General features: G+C 37.3%; 1 protein-coding gene across 4 annotated transcripts in view; it reads right to left on the bottom strand.

Moving 5' to 3' along the window:
- Positions 1-20325, bottom strand: part of ZFYVE28 (zinc finger FYVE-type containing 28) — a 147719-nt gene that overhangs the window by 35472 nt on the left and 91922 nt on the right. For all 4 annotated transcript variants that reach the window (XM_061467446.1, XM_061467437.1, XM_061467428.1 and 1 more), the window contains exons 3-8: positions 19047-19184; positions 17745-17947; positions 15947-16036; positions 14385-14474; positions 12113-12214; positions 5244-6605 (exon numbers count right to left, since the gene is read on the bottom strand). In XM_061467446.1, coding sequence (XP_061323430.1) covers positions 5244-6605; positions 12113-12214; positions 14385-14474; positions 15947-16036; positions 17745-17947; positions 19047-19184 — 1985 coding nt within the window. The remainder of the gene's footprint in view (positions 1-5243; positions 6606-12112; positions 12215-14384; positions 14475-15946; positions 16037-17744; positions 17948-19046; positions 19185-20325) is intronic.

The raw sequence follows: 20325 nt of genomic DNA on the forward strand, positions 1-20325 counted from the left end.
ATGTGAACATGCACAGCTGTCCATTAATTTTTACAGAAAAGCCAACTTTGACAATTTTCCCAAGTCTTACTGTGATGGGAGTATTATAGGGAAAGCATGAATGTAAAACACTTAAGTTAATTTGCATTGTAATATCCATTAATCTAGTTTTGATAAAGAAGCACTTATAGTTTATAGCATTTGGTGCTAGCCATCCCCAAAATACAAATGCTTCTCTCATGCATTTTTAAAGGTGGAATGACTTAAAGTTACTGTACTGAAAATGTGCACACACATCACATGTTGCTAAGGAGCGAACAAAATAAAATACAGGCAGAAAAATCAAAATTAGAAGCCAACTGCATAAACCAGGGGTGTTCATCTTTTTACAAAGTCATCCTAAGATTCTGAGGAAATAAATTTTAAATGTAGTACAATATAAACTGTTCTAATATGTAAATATATTACAATACATACAAATTTTGACTACAGAATTGAAACACTAAGAAATGGGACAACTTGAATACCAAGCTGGAGAAGAATAAATTATTCATCTTATTCTAGAATTGCAATACCAATCAGCAAACAGCAAAACATGCTTTTCGAAGGGTGCTTCATTCCTCCTCCTTACACTGCAAAAGCACATGGCAAAAGATTCTATTTTTTAAGCCCCCACAAATAAATGCGAACAGTGCCAGCTTCTAACAGCTGATGGACGTAGCTAGAGCTTGCAGAAGTTCTCACTACCAATTTCAGCTCTGTTTGCCAATTCTCTTGTGCACTATAAAAGGCTTCATGTAGAGTACGCTCACCAAACAGATCAAGGAAAATTACAAAAAACAAAGAAAAAGAGTGTAATTTAAATTAGACATACTAGAACTGCAGTGGAAAGGAGAGCAACTACATTTAGCAATCCTTCTATCGGAACTGTTTTAAGGTCAGTATGTAGATAGACAAACACAATAGATCCAGGTATTTAAGACTAAACCCTGCAAAGAGTAGCATTACGTCACAATGTGGAATAAGCTGCTGAACTTCAAAAAACGTATGGAAGAGCTGGCAGTTTTACAAGGACTATTCGATTCTGGACAGAACAGAGAGCCAAGTATTTCCAACCAACCAGTACCCCACTACTCACTCTGCAATTTTCTTTGACCTGGCAGAAACTATGACAGAAGAAGCAATTTAAACATCTGTATAGCTTGCGTCCAGTTGAAAAAGAAGGAATACAGATACAGACCTAAAGATTGGTTTTGTTGTTGAACTTGCATCCTTTTCTACCCTAAACATACAAATACTGCTTTGTCATAGTTTTAACTTCTCTACTACTCTAATAATATTTCCCTGATTTAACAGTTTGTTTTGCTCCATGCAAAACTTATCTTTACTTATCCCATTGTCCCTTCAGTAAATCAGATACAGATTAGATCTTTGTTAATGCTTTTCTCATACTTCATCTCAGTAATGCTACTGCCGAAGACTCTGTGTGCCCTTAGTGTTTTATGCCTTGGATTCTTACAAGCAAGTAACAGAGAAAAACATAACATCAACTATGACTTAAAAACTAAAGTAAGGACACATCAATACCCAAATCTTAAGTGGAAGAGTATTTAAACTGTACTTTAGGCTCCAATGAATATTGAGGCTACATAGAGAAGCCTGAAATATTAGGTATTTCAGATTTAAGGATTAATTACAGTAAACCTGTCCAGATCATTGAAATTATACCTATAATGTCAAATTGCACAATGTAAGAACTGATTTACTAAAAGAAACCATTTGTGTCACAACATACACATTTGACAGCTGATTCAGACAAGGGATAGAAAATTTTCTTCTAGTCGGTGACTTAACAGTAACTAGAAAGTAAATACATTTATCAATTTGATGAATGAGCATACCCTGCAGCTATCCCACGTATATTAGATTGCTTATTGTTCTAGCTAATGGGTCCATCATACTGAAAATAATCTTCTGTCTCCAACATTTCCCCTATGGTTAAATTGGCATTCACAAGCATGTAACAAGGAGCAGTCGCAGAAGCCTAATGTGATCTTCCAATTTAAAAATATCACTGAAAGAAGCGATTAGTCACCGCCCAGGCAGCATGAGTAAGAAAAGGTCCACAAAGTTCTGTTTTGTAACTGAATTCTCTCTTTTACCGATAACATGACTAGTGATTCAGAGGCAAGAACTAAATCTATATATAGATATGAGAAAATAAGGATCTACACATACAACTTTTTAATGTAGCCCTCAGTAGATCCCCAGCATCTCCATCTTTCACAGAATATAGTAAAGGACTTAATATTAGAATGCTTCCAAATAAAGGAGCAACAATCTATTAACAAAATACCTCCATCCATATTTTTCCGCTTCTGCAAAGATGGACTATTTGCAATTAATAACAGGCATATTGCGGTCTCAATAACAAATAGAGAGAACGACATATAATCAACAAAGTAACTGGAACGGGCTATGATGGAAAAAGACAAAACCCACTAACTTGTTAACAAAACATTCAGAACTATTCACCCAGGAGTTTTAGGAGAACTCAAGAATGAATCAGATGAATTATTAACCTCTCATTTAAAACTTCCTTGATGCCTGGAGTTTCAAAGGTGGCAATCTCTAAAAATAAGGAGGACTCTAAGGGGAGTCAAATACCTCTAGTTCTATGAGCCTGGTGTTCATACCAAGCAACTTAATGGAATATATCAAATGTTAAAATAGGTAGACAATAATGAGAAAGTCTGCCTGAAGTAACATGGCAAGGGAACCTCTTGGGAGCTCTCTGAAGGGGTCAAGAAGCTTGTGAAGAACGGTGATTCAACGGGTAGGCTCTGGAATTCCCACTAAGTTCTGTCAAAAGACTTCACTAAAGGCTTTTGAGAAAACCAAGGAGTTATATCATAAGAGGAAGGAACCCAAACGGAGAAATAATTCTTAACCATAAATAGGGAGGAGCCGCTAAACAACCACTTCTCAGAAGCTTGGGAGGTCACTGCTGAAGTTCTTTAGGACCTTATGGGTTTTGTTTTCACACTTAATCTGAAAAAATGGGAAGTGCAATGAAGTCTGAAAGGTTGCTACCGGTGCAAAATTATTCAGGGTAAAAATATCAAGAGCAGACTGAAGAACTGCACAGGATCCTAAAGTCTGAGTAACAGGTAATAAAATGGCAAGATGAGGATCAACTGGTAAAAACACGGAGAACAATATTAGCATCATGTAAAGAATGACAGCCCCTGAGCTCAAGTGGGGTCTTGGGGACCAAGCAGACAATTTCAATAAAACATAAGCTCACCACTTGACAGAAAATCCAAAGTCAAATATTGGGAGCTACTGAAAAAACAAGAGAAAATAATTACAGCACTATGCAAATCCATGGTTTCCTTAAATCTTTAGTAAGTGTAGTTCTGATCCATCTACCACCAAGAGGAAATAGTGCAACTGAAAAAGATTCAGAACAAAACAAGAATAATGACCAAAAGTACAGACAACTTCTGATCAAGCAGGCTGTGACTTTCCCAGCCTGAACAAGGACCCACGCAGGTGAACTGTGACTGAGTTCTACAAAATCACAGCTGGTGCGGAGAGGCCATGCTGCAACCAGTTTGATGAAGCTGTGAGAAGTCAGATCCAGAGCAAACAGAAAGACAGGGAGGAACACGAACCTACGGAACTCTGTAAAAGGACAATTCTCATGCACAATCTTTACACAATATTAACAGAGGATGGACAATTACATTGAGAGAAGAGGTTACTGCATCCGCAAACCATTGCAGGCTGAAAAAGAAGCTTATGTATAGTTTTATTAATAATTTATAATTTACTTTGCAGACTTGTTCTCACAAATTTCACTTAAGACCCAACCAAGGCAAAAATCAGTAGACAGCCTGTCAGAGTCTTATAAATGATATATGCGTTAGCAGGACACCAATTAAACATAAAGTAACTACTTCTAAGCAATATCCCACTTGAAGTGTTGCAGAAGCATGAAACATCAAAGGGATTTGAGAATGTAACTTTAAATGAAGTCCATTCAGAAACCCTGTTGTAAGGCCCTGAATATGATCATACTTGTAAACTTAAGTCTGCAAATACTTAGAATAAGAAGCTAAAGTTGCCTTCTCTAAAGCTGGGTTTTGTACATTCTAAGTTCTGTTTTACCTGTAAGAGGAATTGACTTCCATGCAGAGAACTCCTGATTCTATTTCCACTACCAGCAAATTGTTTCATAATACTACTGGCATGTTATTAAACAAATGTTTATTTCTGTAGCCTTTATATTGTGGCCATGCTTCATAGTTCAAGCTACCCCTACTGCATTATCCTGAACTCTACACACATGTAACAGACCGATCCTGCATCTCTCACACAAGCCCCACAATACCAACACAATAAGGCATGAAGGAAGAAAACTGACACAGAAATACAGCAAACAACAAAAACTTCTATTCAATTTCTTCCCTCTGCTCTATGATATTAATACTTCAGGGAAACTGAGGACATTACTCACTACAAAACAGGTTATTCTCTAAACAGTAAATGAAAATGAAGCCTGATTTCCTACTGATGTGTGTAGGATCCCTAATGTCTAATCAAAGTTGAGCTGAATCATGGCATTTTCTTTAACACAACTATTAGTAGTCTCTCCCTGCTATCCAGTTTCTTATTGTCATTAAATACACAGAACCTTAATCTATGACCTCTATTCTTCTAACAGCGTTGGCTGAAATGGTCCAATAGGTTTAAAAGTTCTTTCTGCACTCTATTAGACTCCTTCAGCACACAGACATTTACAAATACACTCATGCCCACAGGCAACATGATCGGATCAACCCCATGCTCTCAAAAGAAGATAAGGTAAGATGTGTTTAGATCCCAATTTAATTCTGTGCACTGATGCAGAAGTTAACTATTTAGTGTCTGCCAGACATACTTTTCCTGCAAAACAGCAGAGTTCAACAGAAGTAATGACCCAGGTAATGTTTAGCAACTCTTTGTTACATTAAACTGGCAATGTAACATTGATTTCAATGACATAGTGGCATCATTCGATTAGAATTCAGGTGTTCGCCAAATGTTTTCCCAAAAAGATGACGAAGTCCAATAAAAAGCTACTTGAATAAAAAAAAATTCAAAAATTCTTTAATCCTGCAACACATTTTCTTTAAAATCAATATTAATTATCCAGCAATCACTAAAGTACAAGGCTATAGGAATCTATTTATGTGCAAATTGCTACTAAAACAGCTCACCTTGAACTAGATCTTGACTTTACATCTTCTTTTGCCATTCGTTCACTGCTAGTATCTTCACTGTTGTCCGTTTTTTTCCCACACAATTGTTTTCTCTTCTCCCACTTCTTCTGCTGATTTGAGATGCTTTCTGCTTCTCCTTGTGAGTCACTTTCTGCTCCTACCTGTGAACCTGAGGAATGTGCCAGGCACTTAGAGGAGGTTGGCAGTTTTTGCTCTTCTCTGCCAAAGTCTCTTTCTGCTAACAAAGCAGAAGTTTCAGGACTTAATGTTTCCTGTGCAGGGACTGAGTTGTCCAAATTATCTACATGGTCCATTTCCTTAGACTTTACTAATGTGTATGAAGCATTTACAACACCTCCCGCAGAATGTTTAGTCTTTAAACCTTCAACACTGTCCTCCCTGCTGTCTTCACAGCTGCCACAACACACACAAGAATTAATTAGACAGTTTGTGGCAGCTATACTGAGTTTATGAGATTCATCCTCCTCATTTGCTAATAGATTAGCAGATCCAGGAACACAACTAATAGCTGCCTCTGGAGTTGTTACTGGGGATTCCGAGCTAGAAGGAGATTTAGGATTGAATATTACAGTAGCAGATATTTTCATTCCACCTGTCCTATGAGCTATCACTTCTGCCGTTTCCGCATCATCAGCATACGCATCCCAGCCATTGAGGTATAACTGTGAGTCTGGACCCTCTAGACAGCTGCATGAATTCTGAATTGAAATGCCAGACATCTGCTTGCTATCTTCAATATTGTTATTATTGCTTAAGTCACTTTCAGCATCTTTTAAAAGCAAAGTTTCCTCTGTCTGATGGCCGTTCTCATACAGCAAAGCATCTCTATATTGCAGGTTCTGCTTTGAATCATGGCAAGGGTTATTCACCCAGGCAAAAGTATCACTCACTGAATCCAACCCAGCAAGAGCTTCTCCTGCTCCATCGAGGTCATCCATAAAAAACACTCTATCCTCTTCATCAGTCAAATTGTCAAGATGGTGTCTTGTTGGTGAAGCTTCTGTGCTAGAACTATTTCTTAGGCTAGGTCTGTGAGCTGGAGACTGACAGATACTTGGAGGGGAAAGCAGAGAAGACATTTCATCTCCAACTCTGTGTACCATTCTATTCAGCTGTTCCAGCTCCTGTTCATCATACTGCATAGAACAAGCCAGTTCAGCCTCTGTGTTTTCAGCTTTTGCTGAAAGCTCCTTAGGAGGCAAAGTAGCAGCTATGACTGGTGCAATGACAGAGGGTACTTCAGGGTCTGCTCTGACAGGAAAATCCACATCTTGAGAGATGCAGAGGTTACGTTCCAGTGTATGCAGTTCATCCTCAGTTAATGTCTGAAGTAGATCCCTGAAAACACAAACACACACACATCACTTTGCATTTACAATCATAGGAAGCACTGATGTTACAGGTTTTGAAAAGCTTTTCCTGTTACTACAGAAATCCAGAATTTGAGGGCACAGAGGACTTTCAGCTGTGTAAGTCACAGTGTATTTGGCATTCGTATTCAGAACATGTGTGATTGCTGCTGCCTGAATTTGACATTACTTATGCAAATACAGGTACCAAACTATATACGCCCTTGTAATGAAGCCCAAAATGAATCAAAATACACCCAAATCGGACCTTTCCACCTCCCCATCTACTTACAGTGAGAATGCTATCTACAAATATATTTTATCATTTTAATATTTTAATTCAGAAATTGGACTTTGAATAGCAAACCAATTTGTCATCCTTCATACTAGATTCTGGAAATTACTGTACAAAAGAGTACCACAGAAGTTTCACACCGTTATATTGTCAGATAAAAAGAATTCATTAAAAATAGCAATATTGCTTGTGCAACACTGATGTTCTCAAGCCTGTTCACTGAAACAGGGATTGGAAATTAGCTCTCTCCTGCCTTAAACACAGCATTGTGCTGGTTTCGGCTGGGGTAGAGTTAATTTTCTTCACAGTAGCTAGTATGAGGCTATGCTTTGGATTTGTGTTCAAAACTGTTGATAATAGAGGGCTGGTTTCATTACTGCTGAACAGAAACAAAGTAATGGGGGATTTTAGAAACAGTTGTTTTTTTAACTAAAACAACCCCCAACAAACAACAGAGTAAGCACACAAATTCAACGGTCAAGGGTTTAAGCTTGTCCCTCTGTAAAGATATGAAAAGCATCAGATATTCCTGGGTCAGGCCAGAAAGCCTGACTACTCAGACCTATCCAATACTGGTTTCATACATTCACTGTAAAGAAGGCCTGGAAACACATACTTACTTAGGCTGCCTAGCTTCATTGACCTGAGCAATGAACTTTGTTTCTGCCAATAACAGCACCTCAAAACTTAAGAAACTTGAGAATAAGTAAATAAAGCTTTATTAAAGAAAATAAATCAATGAAATCAGCTGACAGTCCTCCTGTCTTTTTAGGCAAGTAGGATCCATGTTGCCTTGCAAGAGCTGCTATACACAGCCAGTGGACTACATGTGGTAGTCCACCAGCCCCATTATTTCAGCAGAGAAATAATCCTGCTTTAAAATCAAAGGAAATATGCTCATTTGCCCAATTTAAACACCAGAAATTTTGCTGTTAACAAATACAGATTGTGCTGAAAGAGGTTTGGACAATTATCTTTATTTCTCTGCATAAAGAACCTCACCGAACTGTTTCAAGCACAGGTTTCCTTGCAAGGTGACGAATGTTTGATCAACAATCATCTTTTTGATAGACTGTATATTACAGCCTACAGGATTCACTGCCAACATTAGGAACATGGCATGTTTTAAAATGCCTATGTATATATTGAGAATAAAATTAAAGTCAATGACTATACAGAGAGAAATGTTAAATCTCACTACTGAAAGTTTAAACATTAGGCATCATTATTAAACCATAAGGTTTAACTAAGCTGTAGCTACTTCCACAGCTCGTTTCCTTTCTGCTGAAACGTCTGTAACTCATCACTGGGTCCAAGCAAGTGCTGAGCTCGTACTGAAGAAAGCATTTCTCCCTCTCCTTTTATTATTCAGAAGCCACAGGTTAAGACAGCATCTGCAACCCACCCTGACAGCAGTGGTGAGCTTTGTTCCCACAGAGGCTTTATAAAACACTGAATTCAAAACCAGCACACACTGAAGTTTCACCTGCTTTTACTCTTTTTGGCACAGTATCACAGGAAGTTAATCTAGCCTTGAAAATACGAGGAACATTTTTCTTCCAGTGGCTACAGCCACTGGCAGAAAAACAAAGCAAGTTCTTAAGATATACCCTGCTTGTCATGAGCAGCAGCAGAAATTTACTCTGCCTACTGCAAAGCCAATAAACATATTTTACTCTACTGCCAATATCTGGGGTGCAGAAATTACTTCCTTAAAGATCTGAGGCCAGATGTCCATTTAAAGACAAACTTGGCTAAATGGAAGACAGGGCCACAAGCCCCAAGTGCACCGATCCTGCCCATTCCCCAAGCCTCCTCCATTAACTTTGCTCCTATTCTGACCAGAATTTTAAAGTGTTTTTAGAGAACAGCATTGCTGTTATTGCCAGCCTGTGCTTCAGTTCATGCTCTGAACAAAGCATAAACAGCTGATCTTATGGAGCTGCCACCAGAAGAACACTGTGCAGGTACAGAAATGCAACTCGTATCTTCCTGCTTCTGCAGTGCTGAGCTAAGTTCAGCACAAGCTCCACAGATCTGCTCTGACAGATCAACAATCAGAAACCCACGATGATATACAGCAAGTATCACTGGTATTCATTTACTGCAGAAGTTTTACATCAACTCAAAGTTTTAAACACAGTCATCTTGGAAAAACTAACCAGTCTTACCCCAGTCATTGTGTGCACTTTAAAAGCATATGAGTTTCATTAACTCCCCCCAAATTCTCTAACACATTGACACAGGTATCCTACATTTGGTTTCTAGTCAACGATACAGAAAGGTTTCAGTGTCTTTAGAATGCTATGATCCTCTGATTCTGCACTACTTGAACTGCAATCTGCTTGATTCTGCACCACCAAAATCCACAGGGACTCTGCCATGAATTGTAATGGTCCAGAAACAAGACCAGGCAAGCAGAGGGCTCCGAAAAAAGGGCAGAATTGAGGAGTAATGCAGAATCCCAAATTTGCTCACCTCTAAAGACCTGTGTAGCAGTCTCAAATGTATATATAGTACAGGTAATATTTTAATCACAAGAACATTCAGTGCCCCAGGTATCTAAATTAAATATCTATGCATATACCAGATGATATGCTTTGCATACTTACTAGGCAAATTACAGTAATTTAGCAGAAACGGCTTAAGGAGCCATGGTTAAAAGAAACAGAAATAACACTACTATGTAAGTATGCATTGATTCAATGGATAAAATACCAATGCTGATGTTTTCTATCTAAAATAAAAGTCAACGCAAGCACCTGGCTTAGGTAATAACTAAAACATTCGAAATCATCATTTGTTGTTTGACCTTATCAAAACCTAAACAAGACTCCTTATTTTGTTCAGAGAGTCTCCACAATATCTATTGCTTTCAAAGTTGCCAGCCACCAATGGGATACCAAATTTTTTCTCTGGTATTTCTGATAAGATTAAATGGACTCACACAATACATTATTCTGTAGAATTACAGGTCATTTTTAAACTGTATTGTCCTAAATAAATAACCAGCTCTGGCCTTTCTCCATGAGTTAAAATATTTAGGTGGCTAAACACTTACAGAACTTTAAAGAAAAGTTCACTAGGATGTGAACATATTCTGCCATAAGATGATGTTCTATATACTTACATCAGGCACAGAACTGGAATAGAGGATGCAACTATTTTAATAGAAGACTACTCGAATCTATTTTCCTGACTTAACTACTGGTGATGGGGACTGGAGAAACGCTCCTGGAAAAACGCTCCTTTTTTTGCTGTAGAAAAGAAATAGCAAATATCTCACTTCATCCTCCCTTATAAGGTTTCTGTGAACACGCTCACTAAGTAGCAATTGCAGCCTGATGAGCTAAAAAAGATCTGCGATACCAAGAAAACCCAACCTAGACAGCTTAAGTGTATTAAAAGTAACGTAATTACCTTACATGAAGTGTACAGCTATTTGTATGTTATTTTCATTCAATGTATTTTTCATTTAAGAATATTACTGAAGTATCTTTGAGCCCAGTTCTCTCAAGTATTTGAGTTCCTTGACATTCCTTCAATTCAGAAACTTCCAGAGAAAATTTCACATTATGTCTTAGCTTAAATTTTTGCTCTGATAAATGATCCCAATAACACTTTGCAAACTTTGTCTCCCCGACAAGTGGCATCACATTTCTTAATGCTCTTTACAGAACAAACATGCCTTAAAGTCTATCAGAACTGTCTCCAAAAATTAATCTGAAAGAGTATTCTCATTTTTTACAGTTTATATTGAAATCTGTAGATACTGACCAAACAAGCATTTTACTAATGATGTTTTCAACCCAAGCATTAAGCTCAGAGGAACTGAAAATTAAATGGACTAATCAATAAACTGACTTCATTGATTTTCATTTTCTGTGTTGTGAAAAATAAGGAGTAAGCAGAAAGTACAGACTATGAGAAGTATATTAGCTTTTATACAGTATTTTGGCTTTAGCCAGCTGGTGAAAATTTCTGTCATAGTATTATATTGGGAATAAGGTATTTTAATGTGAACTTCATGGACTTTTTAAGCACCAGTACCATTAAAATTCCTCCCAGAACCCCCCAACTCCTCAAATAATGTAGTTTTTTACTCAGTGCTTTACAAAACCATATGACTCAAAAGACCCCATAAACACAAACATGTTGATTCGTAAATTTTAATTCTGAGATTTCAAAATGAACATCATTAATACTCCTAAAAATAAAACTGTATCACTTCTAGAGAGAAATACTACAAAGTCTTCAAGGGACACAAAAGATTTGGTGTGGTTATTTACACAAGCTAAGTTCAGAAATAGGCTCCTCTCCGAACCATCCCTGACAGAGCTTATATTATCTCCCAGAAGATGCCTCACCTCTAATGGGTGAGAGGAGATTAAACTGGATAAATGTATCTACATGAAAACTATTCTTACATCAAACTGTCATCATGGCATACCAGGAAAGTGATAAACAGGTGAAAATTCAACACAGGAAAGAAAAAAACTCTGCCAAATTATCTCTAGAGATTTCTAGGAACAAAATTTGCAGTTGGCATATAAATGTGAATTCTAAGAAAGAGAACATAAAGATCCTGCAAAGATACAGCTTAATTTCTCCAAAGTAAGAGATCAGTCTTCTAAAGACATGAACTAAGAAAGAAATATTTTAATACCCTTTATAGCTGAGCCAAAGCCCACATCTTCAATAGTTACCAAGACTGAAGCAGCAGGAAGAGAGGTGTGTGCATATATATCCTGTAAAACCAGATCCACAATAGGAAGAACTGGTAGTCATTTCTATTAGATTTAAAATGATCTGAGTATTGCATCATAAACATAATGAGAAAAAGTAATAAGCCTACTTAAGCAGAAACAATGATCCTAATTAGAAACAGGATCTCCCAAAAATACTTTAGTATTTCAGGCATCATCCAACCATAATGAAAATCTGAAATGTACTAAAATGATATTCAGAAAAAAAAAAAAAAACAACCCAAACCTATCAAAGAGATAAAAAGTTCTGAAAATTCCCATGAAATGAGAAACTACACTTGGTTACTTCGTGAGTATATCAGGCAGATGGGAGGGAAATGCAGTTTATGGTTAACACAGAAAATAAACACTTTTCTATGCATGTAAGAGTTCTTTTTTAGGCATCTGACTTTCACTTCAAAAGAGAAGCATCTGCAACCATCTTTGACTACTTGCCTTATTTTTCTTAGCAAAGTGTGGAAAGGTCTGAAGAGTTCAGACATATCTTCTGGTTTATGGTCCAAATTTAATGGTCCCTCAGAGTAGACAACAAGGCCACTGTAATACAAACACATGCATGAACACACACAAAAATGACAATTTAATTAAGAGCAACTACTGAATAAAGAGTCAGAAAAGCAGCTAGCATTAGAACTACACTCAAGTTACGTATTGTTATCTTATTTTTGTCTTGTTCACACATTGTTAGAATTAAATGCTATTTAAAACAATAGTAAAAAGATCCCATCCCCTCTGTCCATCCCCTTAATCATGAGAAAAAAACAACGGAAGCATAAGGGGATGAACATACATTTATTTCATCACTGAAGCATAATGACCCATAAAAACAATAAAAACCTAAGAAACTGATTAAGTTGGGAAAGGCCGCTGACTTGAGCAACTGCAAATGGCTTTTTCTTTCCAGTCTAAATGAGTTCTAGGTAAGATAGTTTACTTTCTAACTCCTATTTTTCTACCTTTAGAATAAAGGCAACCTGATAGTAACATGTGGTAAAAAATGAAAACATTTGCTAAATCACATAAAACACATTTTGGTAATAGCATGCTTCTAAAACAATTCAACACTGGTAGATACTCCCCTGGAAAAAGGTTAGCTCAGGGTCCTGAAAGCGCCTCTGTCCTTCATTGTAGACATCTCAATAGTTCCTCCTGACCAAATCACTACTGCCCAAACCTCTCTGTGTCGGGGATTAAACAAAATTCACCTTCTTCACCATATCTGCTGCATCATATTGTAATGTGTCTGAGAGTGGATTCCACCCACACCAGGCACCATTGCTTAAAACTGTTTAATCCTCTGCCCACTGCAAAACCAATGTATTTTTCTCAAAGGCAAACAGATCACACGTTCTCACTCTAGATTAGTTTACTACCCTCCCCCCCCATGCCATTTTCTTCTTGCTGCCCTTACAGTCAGTGCTCAGCTACTCAAGGTACTTCAGACACACGTTCTTTTTCTTACACTCAAATCACATGTTGCTTCAGAGCGCTTCCTAGCTACTCTGCATCCAAGTAACGGGGACAACTTTGCATTGCATCTGTCTTGCACTTAAAAGCTTCTACTTTCACAGTCCTAGCAAAAGGCTGTCATTCCTTCCAGAAAACACTGTATCTGGATGGTGCGGTTTTTCTATGGAACTTCATATGGCGGTGATTTATTTTCAAATCACTGGATACTTAGGAGCAGTTAAACTTTTTCCTCTTCTCCCTCTCAGCCCTTCTTCGTAATTTGGAATTGACATGGTATATTTCCCAGACAGTACTCTGACTTCCAGTTAGTCATGATGTATTTGTCATCGTGTCTTCCAGCAGCTTCAAACTGAGTTCCCACATTCCTGTTGTCTTTTGATAATCAGATTATTACTGTTATTATTTTTAGAATGACAGTTACAGACAAGGTCCTATTTAACAGGAACAATGGGCCACAGGGATTTCCTGAGAAGAAGCGTATTGCGCTCGGGATTTGAGGTTTCTTATTTCCCTCAATTATACTGCATGCATTAGCTAACTTTAAAACATTCACCATGGTAAAATATTAAAAACACATGGGCTTTACTCCAGTTACTCCAGAGTAACTGCTACCTTATTAAGTCATGAAGGCTCATTAGGAAAACTACATCTGATTTGTTTGATATTGCAAGACCTGCATGAAGCAAACCCAGTGTTTTAATTTAGTTGTCTTGAGTGGTCAACAAACAAATCTACACATAAATTACACATGTCAATACTTAACCTTAAAAAAGCTTTAAGCCTAACTCTGGTCACAGTGCAGTTTGTCACAACAACTCCTTTTGAATGTAGAGTCGTTCAGAAAAATACATAATTCCTGTTGAAAATTTCTGGTTTTCAAGACTCCTATCCTTAGCTCATGCTCTTTTGAGTGACATAAAATGTGCTTTCAAAAAATACTTCTGCCCATATGACATTGCATAGACTGATGTTCTTAAATTCAAATTTCTTCCTAGAGGATGACTGATGATCCAGGTTCCTGCCTTCTATGTTTGAAATGCTACCTCCTTTTTCATCTCTTGATATTCTACATGAAACTGGTGAAGATTTAAAATAAAACATCACAATTTTGGGGTTTTTTTTTAAACAAAAGTACAAACTCAGGTAAAAAAAAATGCCAAAATTTGGAACAAAGTTTTTGAAACCTTCACTAAATCTTGAAATGAGGCAGAGTGGAAAATAGCTAAAAATTACTTACCATACAATGGCTAGTCTTGGAATTGTAAACATTAAAGCTGGTTCATAGTCATCTATCATATCTTGTGTGAGGTATCCAAGCCTTAAGGCTCTAAGCAGAAGAACAAAATTATTTAGTAAGAGATTAAACTTCTGAAGAATACATTTCAACAGGAAAAAATATTTAAAAAACCTGTTACAAGCCAAACAAAATTGACAGCATTTATGTCTTTGTCCTCTAAGGACTTTTCAAACACCTTAGATCCCTTTTAGATGAAACCCAACCTGTTTGGGCTTTTCATTTGGCTTTCCAGGTTTTCCAGATTTCTTCACAATTTCTCAATATTCTCATAAGTTTCATAAATCCTGATATTTCTTCTCCAATTTGTCTGTATCAGTGCATAAAGTAACACCCAGAACAGCACTCTAGTCTCACTGACGGGTCCATGAAAGTGCAAATAACTTCTGGTTATCCCTTCTCAGTACTTGTGTCGTCAATGCTGCTGGTGGTGGACAGCAAAGCAACCACAAAGCAAGCACTGCTTTGTACTAAAGGCAGACGGACTCATCAGTGTTTGGCCCACTCTCACTCCCTGTTCCTTCCTCCAGTCCGCTGTCAGATTATGCAAAGTGGCAAATGGGCTTTGAACAACCTGGTCTAGTGGAAAGTGTCCCTGACCATGGCAGCGGGGTTGGAAATAGATGATTTGTAAGGTCCCTTCCAACCCGAATTGTTCTACGGTTCTATTATTTTTCTTTTACTAGGCAAATACGTGTATATATAGTAGCTCTCTGATGGAAGGCAATTCCTCCAGCTTGCTGCAACCACTGAGCTGTAATCCTGTCTTTTAAAATGCCTGAAACACCTCTGGTCTTTGTGTCACCTACACATTGTGACAGTGTGCTCTGTACTCATTCATTCCTTAATGAAAGTACTGACCACACCAGTTCCAGGGTCCTACTTCAGAGGACATTAAAAACAACACTTACTTCAAGTGTGTTTGGAGCGTGTGGGTGTAAATAAAAATTATCCAGCACTGTCCATTCAAAACAAATTCACATTTTTCTTATCACCCTAAAGTCCCATAAGAACTTACAAACTGCTGGTTGGTTCTTTTTAACATTTTTTACTTCATACATAAAGAGTCAAGCACAAGTCCTCTTAAGATTTTTAAGAGGCTTTACAAGTTCTTTATGATCATCCCTAGAGGTTCAGAGATGATTTGAATCATCTCACCACATATTCTTGCATGAAATATCATTAAGTCTTGATGCCTTAAACAGATTTAGCTTATTTAAATGCTTTAAATTCACACACCTATAACTAGGCACACCAACAATATTGTTCTTACTGGATCAACAGCTTTTGAGTTTGGCTTTTTTTGTCTAAAACCCACAAAAGCATAGGCTTGCGCCTTGCATACATGCTTAATGCTTTTTAACACTATACTTGGATATTTACTAGAAAAGCAAAATACCTGGTGTTTTATGATGCTTGAAGACTACAGTTAAAGTATTTCTACAACAGTTCAGACTGAAGGTAAACACAGAAAAGAGAATCTAGCACATCAGTAAAACACTTACCTCTCTACAGTTTCACAGAAAAGAACAATCACCTCCTGCTGTACATAATATTCTTTTGGAGACTTCACAGGTACCATGGCCGACACATAACTATGAAGAGTATAAAAGAACATACTAGTGTTTTACATGCCTTAACAAACTGGATTATAAACAAAAAGCAAACCTGGGACAAATCATCTTGGAAACCTAACTTTTCCTGTGCCATTTTGTATTTATTTTGACAGCGCTCACTATGAAAACTGCAGTGTAAGAACATTTAAGAAATGAGCTGATTTACCTATTGCAAATTGAGGCAATGGAACTCCGTAGTAATTTTGAAATATAATCACAAAACACATTTAGCATTCAGAACTCCATACTGCGTGGCACAGAGAAGGAGGTCCTAGAAGGATCTTTATTACAACATCTTGAAGATTGTTTACTCTGCATCTCCTTAAGACAAAAAAACCCGCTAAAATGCACATTTTGTCTGGAAAAGTTTAACCTGAAATTATACTAATGAAATGCAATTATGCAGCAGAGACAATTCAGATTTAAAAGTTGGCCGCCTTTCTATGAGGAATTACATACAAAAGCACTAATTCACAAGGTAGAAAACATTGGCAAACGTGGTTTTGTGTTACTGTATTACTTAATCAGTCATTCACAGACTACAGGAAGCACAGGAAAGGAAAAAGTTGTTCACAAAACAATGGCAAAGAAAAATGCTGAACGTAGAGAGTTATTACAGACAGGCTAGAAACTGCACAGGCCCAGTGAAGAGCCAGTTACTGGCTGTCATCGGTGTCTGCATTCAAAGCCACATTTAAACCCCACATTTTTAGCCAATGTTTTTCAATTAAAATGTTTTTCAATGTAACAGTATAGTGATAGTTTTATGAATCAGAAAAAAAATGTTCACATGACTAAAATAATGCAGGAGAATATGAAAAACGAGGAAGGGCAAACAGTAATAGGAGACAAGTCAAGTCTATGAAAAACTCTAAACCACTACCCAATTCTAAGAAACCTGTTCTGCCGAGGGTAAGAAGGGCTGTATTATATTAGATCCATAGAGAATCTTGTTCTGCATCCTGTCTGTAACTATGTCCACACCACAAACATCTAACAGACATGCAGGAAGCTGGCTTGGATTCTGAACCACAATGCAGGACCTGGTCAATGTGACCTCTGATGCAATAAATAGTTAACTTCCTCACCCCCAAAGTAGTTATTTTTATTTGTGCTATAAACCTCCAAGCCATTTTTCAGTCACAATTTTTAAAATCCATGATTTCCTGTGGTTAATTATGGTTTGTGTAAAAGCACTTTCATCAGATTTCAATTTGCCTTCTTCAATTCACCGAGTGCATTTGCTTATACCTCTAAGCACAAGAGAACAAAACCTCACAATCTCTAGACTACGTTATCATATTTTTATTTAATGTCTTTTGTCGCCTTCTCTTCAACAAAGAAAACATTAGGGGAATTGATTTACGGCTTTCTTTTGTGTCCTGGAAAACCTCCCTCAAATGCCATATGCCGGTATACAAATGGCAGATTATAGTTCAGTTGAAGAGAGCAAGTGCTGATTGTTAAAAAGCTATTTAGTTTCCGTTTCATTATCGCTACACTGGAAGGAAAAAATCTAACAATACAAATTCCTGAAGAATTCAAATACAATGATAAAAAAATTATGTACTTTTTCCATACAAGAAAACAGGACAAAACAGCCAACTTCCAAGAAAACTGAACAAGCCCCAAAGCAGTAAAAGTAGCCAAGCCAAAGCTCACAACACATTTACTTTGGATCTTTTACCTTAATTCAAATTCAGCAAAAAGGACATCAAAATGCTTCAGTGAATCTTTCATTTTTTCTGTGTAGAAGTTCAAATCCCTTAAGGCCTGGTCACGAATGATATTTCTAACTTCCTCTAGGCTTCGGGTCAGATCCTTGGCCAATGGCTTCATAGCCATGCTCTCAATTTCACGATTCATAATAATTGAACCAGCAGCCAAACACTATGAAATACGCGGAGAGAAAATATTAATTTTTACAAAGTTACTTTTATGCTTTAAAAAAAAAAATCACAAAATGTGGTATTTCATATCTGAACAAGGGCAGTACTTAACCCCAATTTTCTGCAAATTATCAAAAAAGGGAAAGATTTAAGACTGACATGCCAAGAGTCATAAGCCTTCACACAAAAGGTTAGGGAGCAGCTCAGGCAGGGGGATATGAGAACAGAGAGAGGATCAAGTACAAGAACCACAGAGCTGACAACAGAACTTAAAAAAGCTCTTCTTCCATTAGTTAGACAGTAAGTATTGGTAGGAGATATACTCCATGTACACAAGCATTGCTTGCTTAAGAAGGATGTGAATCCAGCTAAAGTACGATCAATGGACTTTTGACTCGGGCTAGACTGTTACACTATTCTATTCTAAATAGAATATAGATTCTAAAAAAATCTATTCACAAAAAGAATAGAAATTCTGCAATGGTGATGCCTTTTTTCGGAAACACTGGTCACACTGGCCATCAGACCAGGAATCCAGCTAAATGAGTATCCTGCTTCACACAGAAGATGTGAGTCTATTTTCTAGGAAAGACCATAAGGAACTGGTCACAGATTCCCTTGCAGTTTCTGGAAAACAGCTATTTAAGACACTCCTTGCCCCAAGAGTAATATACGGACTCCCTCTGACCAGCTCACAAAGACATCCATTAAAAGTACATTTTTATTGTAACTCATGAATAAAACCTTTTAAAAATCACGCTATTAAACCCAACCTACTTAATAATCTCCACTGCTGGCTTTATTCCTTTATGACACATTGGAAGACAACAAGTATTGATAGAAATCATATTTATTGTATTAATGGAAATATTTTATTAACTGAAAATATATATAAAGGTTTTTCTAGTCTCAAAGTTCTCATATTTCTTCCCTAATTTTTTGAACTCCATCTACAGCTCTGTGTCCCCTCCCCTTTCCCCTGGACAGGAGGCATTTCTCAGCTCTGTGTGGGGGACCTGCAATCCCAGCCCTTTCTCAGCAGCCTGATGCCACAAAAAATTGCTCATTAACACCAAGTAACGCAAATAAGAGAGACTTACTTCTGCTCCAAACCAAAGCTGTCCTGCAAGGTTGTCATGGCGTATTTCCTCTGGAAACTTAACACAAAAGTCTCGGTTGGCCCGTTCGTGTGGAATGCACTCATCCATGATTTGATTTATGATGTTCAAAACATTATCCTAAAGCAAAATATAGGATAGCATATGTACTGTTCCCACAGAAATCCTACAATTACAGTATTTTTTCTTTTAATAGAATTTTAGTGCAAAAGACAGAAAATGCTGTATTTAACTCTTATGGTCATCACATACACAGAGAAAACAGAATACTCATAGAAAGAAGATTGGTAAACTTGACTTTTCCTAGAGACTATTTCTCAGATTCACGGCACTTTGACTGCTTTGGTGAGACTTCAGATGAGGAGGTATAATTTAAAGAGCTCATTACCTCCAGCCATCTGTAAATTATCAGTAAATAAACTAGAAGTACAAGTAAATTGGACTCCTCTCATTTCCTCTCACCAACCCCAATGAGACGCACTTTATTCTTCCAAAAAGATCTCCTGAGAAAGTACCCTGGAGACTTCAGAAACTGAGTTATATTGGGAGTATTGGGGTTGAATAGAATTAATTTAGACTCATCCTGGGAGCCTAAAGCAGGTAGCTTCTACACTTGAGTCCCGAGGGGGCAGGGACTGGTACTACCTGCCATCTCACCCCTGGCCATCCAGGAGGATTAAGGGGCACCACAAAAGCTACAGAGAATTAATAACTGCTCTGATCTACGTCTGCACCAGAGTAAAGATCAAAGACCTATAACCAGTTTCTTGATCTGCAGAAAATAATCTGTATTCATTTATTTGAAAAGATAATTTTCACATACCCCTGCTGGGAACTGCATGGAATTTGATTAACATAATAAAGGTAGGTTCAGAGCATGAAAAAGGCTGAGTGCTTTCATTAAAGATGTTTAGTCTGTCTCGTGCTTCCTCCGCTATTTACGGAATTCATGTTTTATTTAAAATATCTTTGAAACAAATAAAAACAAACCTTTCTGTGCAGAGCTGTTTAACAGCCAGAACTGCTTTAAGCCTACACTTTACTGCTTTATTTTCCCCTACACTTAAAAAAATAATAGAAGACAGGTATTTTCAAGAAACCTGCCCCTTTAGCGTGTTCCACTGAGAAAGAACAGTGCCACACTTCTGGCACCAAGAAAGTTTCATGTTTTCTGTAACTTCAGTGCAAACTGCTGTAAATCCTGTTGCCACAAGATAACATTAACATTAATGCTGGAATCGCACTTGTCTTTACCCAAAAC

The sequence above is a fragment of the Pezoporus flaviventris genome, unplaced genomic scaffold (genome assembly GCF_033815535.1).
Source record: "Pezoporus flaviventris isolate CSIRO_AGI_PZ_B2104156 unplaced genomic scaffold, CSIRO_AGI_Pfla_v1 ptg000002l, whole genome shotgun sequence".
Lineage (NCBI taxonomy): Eukaryota > Metazoa > Chordata > Aves > Psittaciformes > Psittacidae > Pezoporus > Pezoporus flaviventris.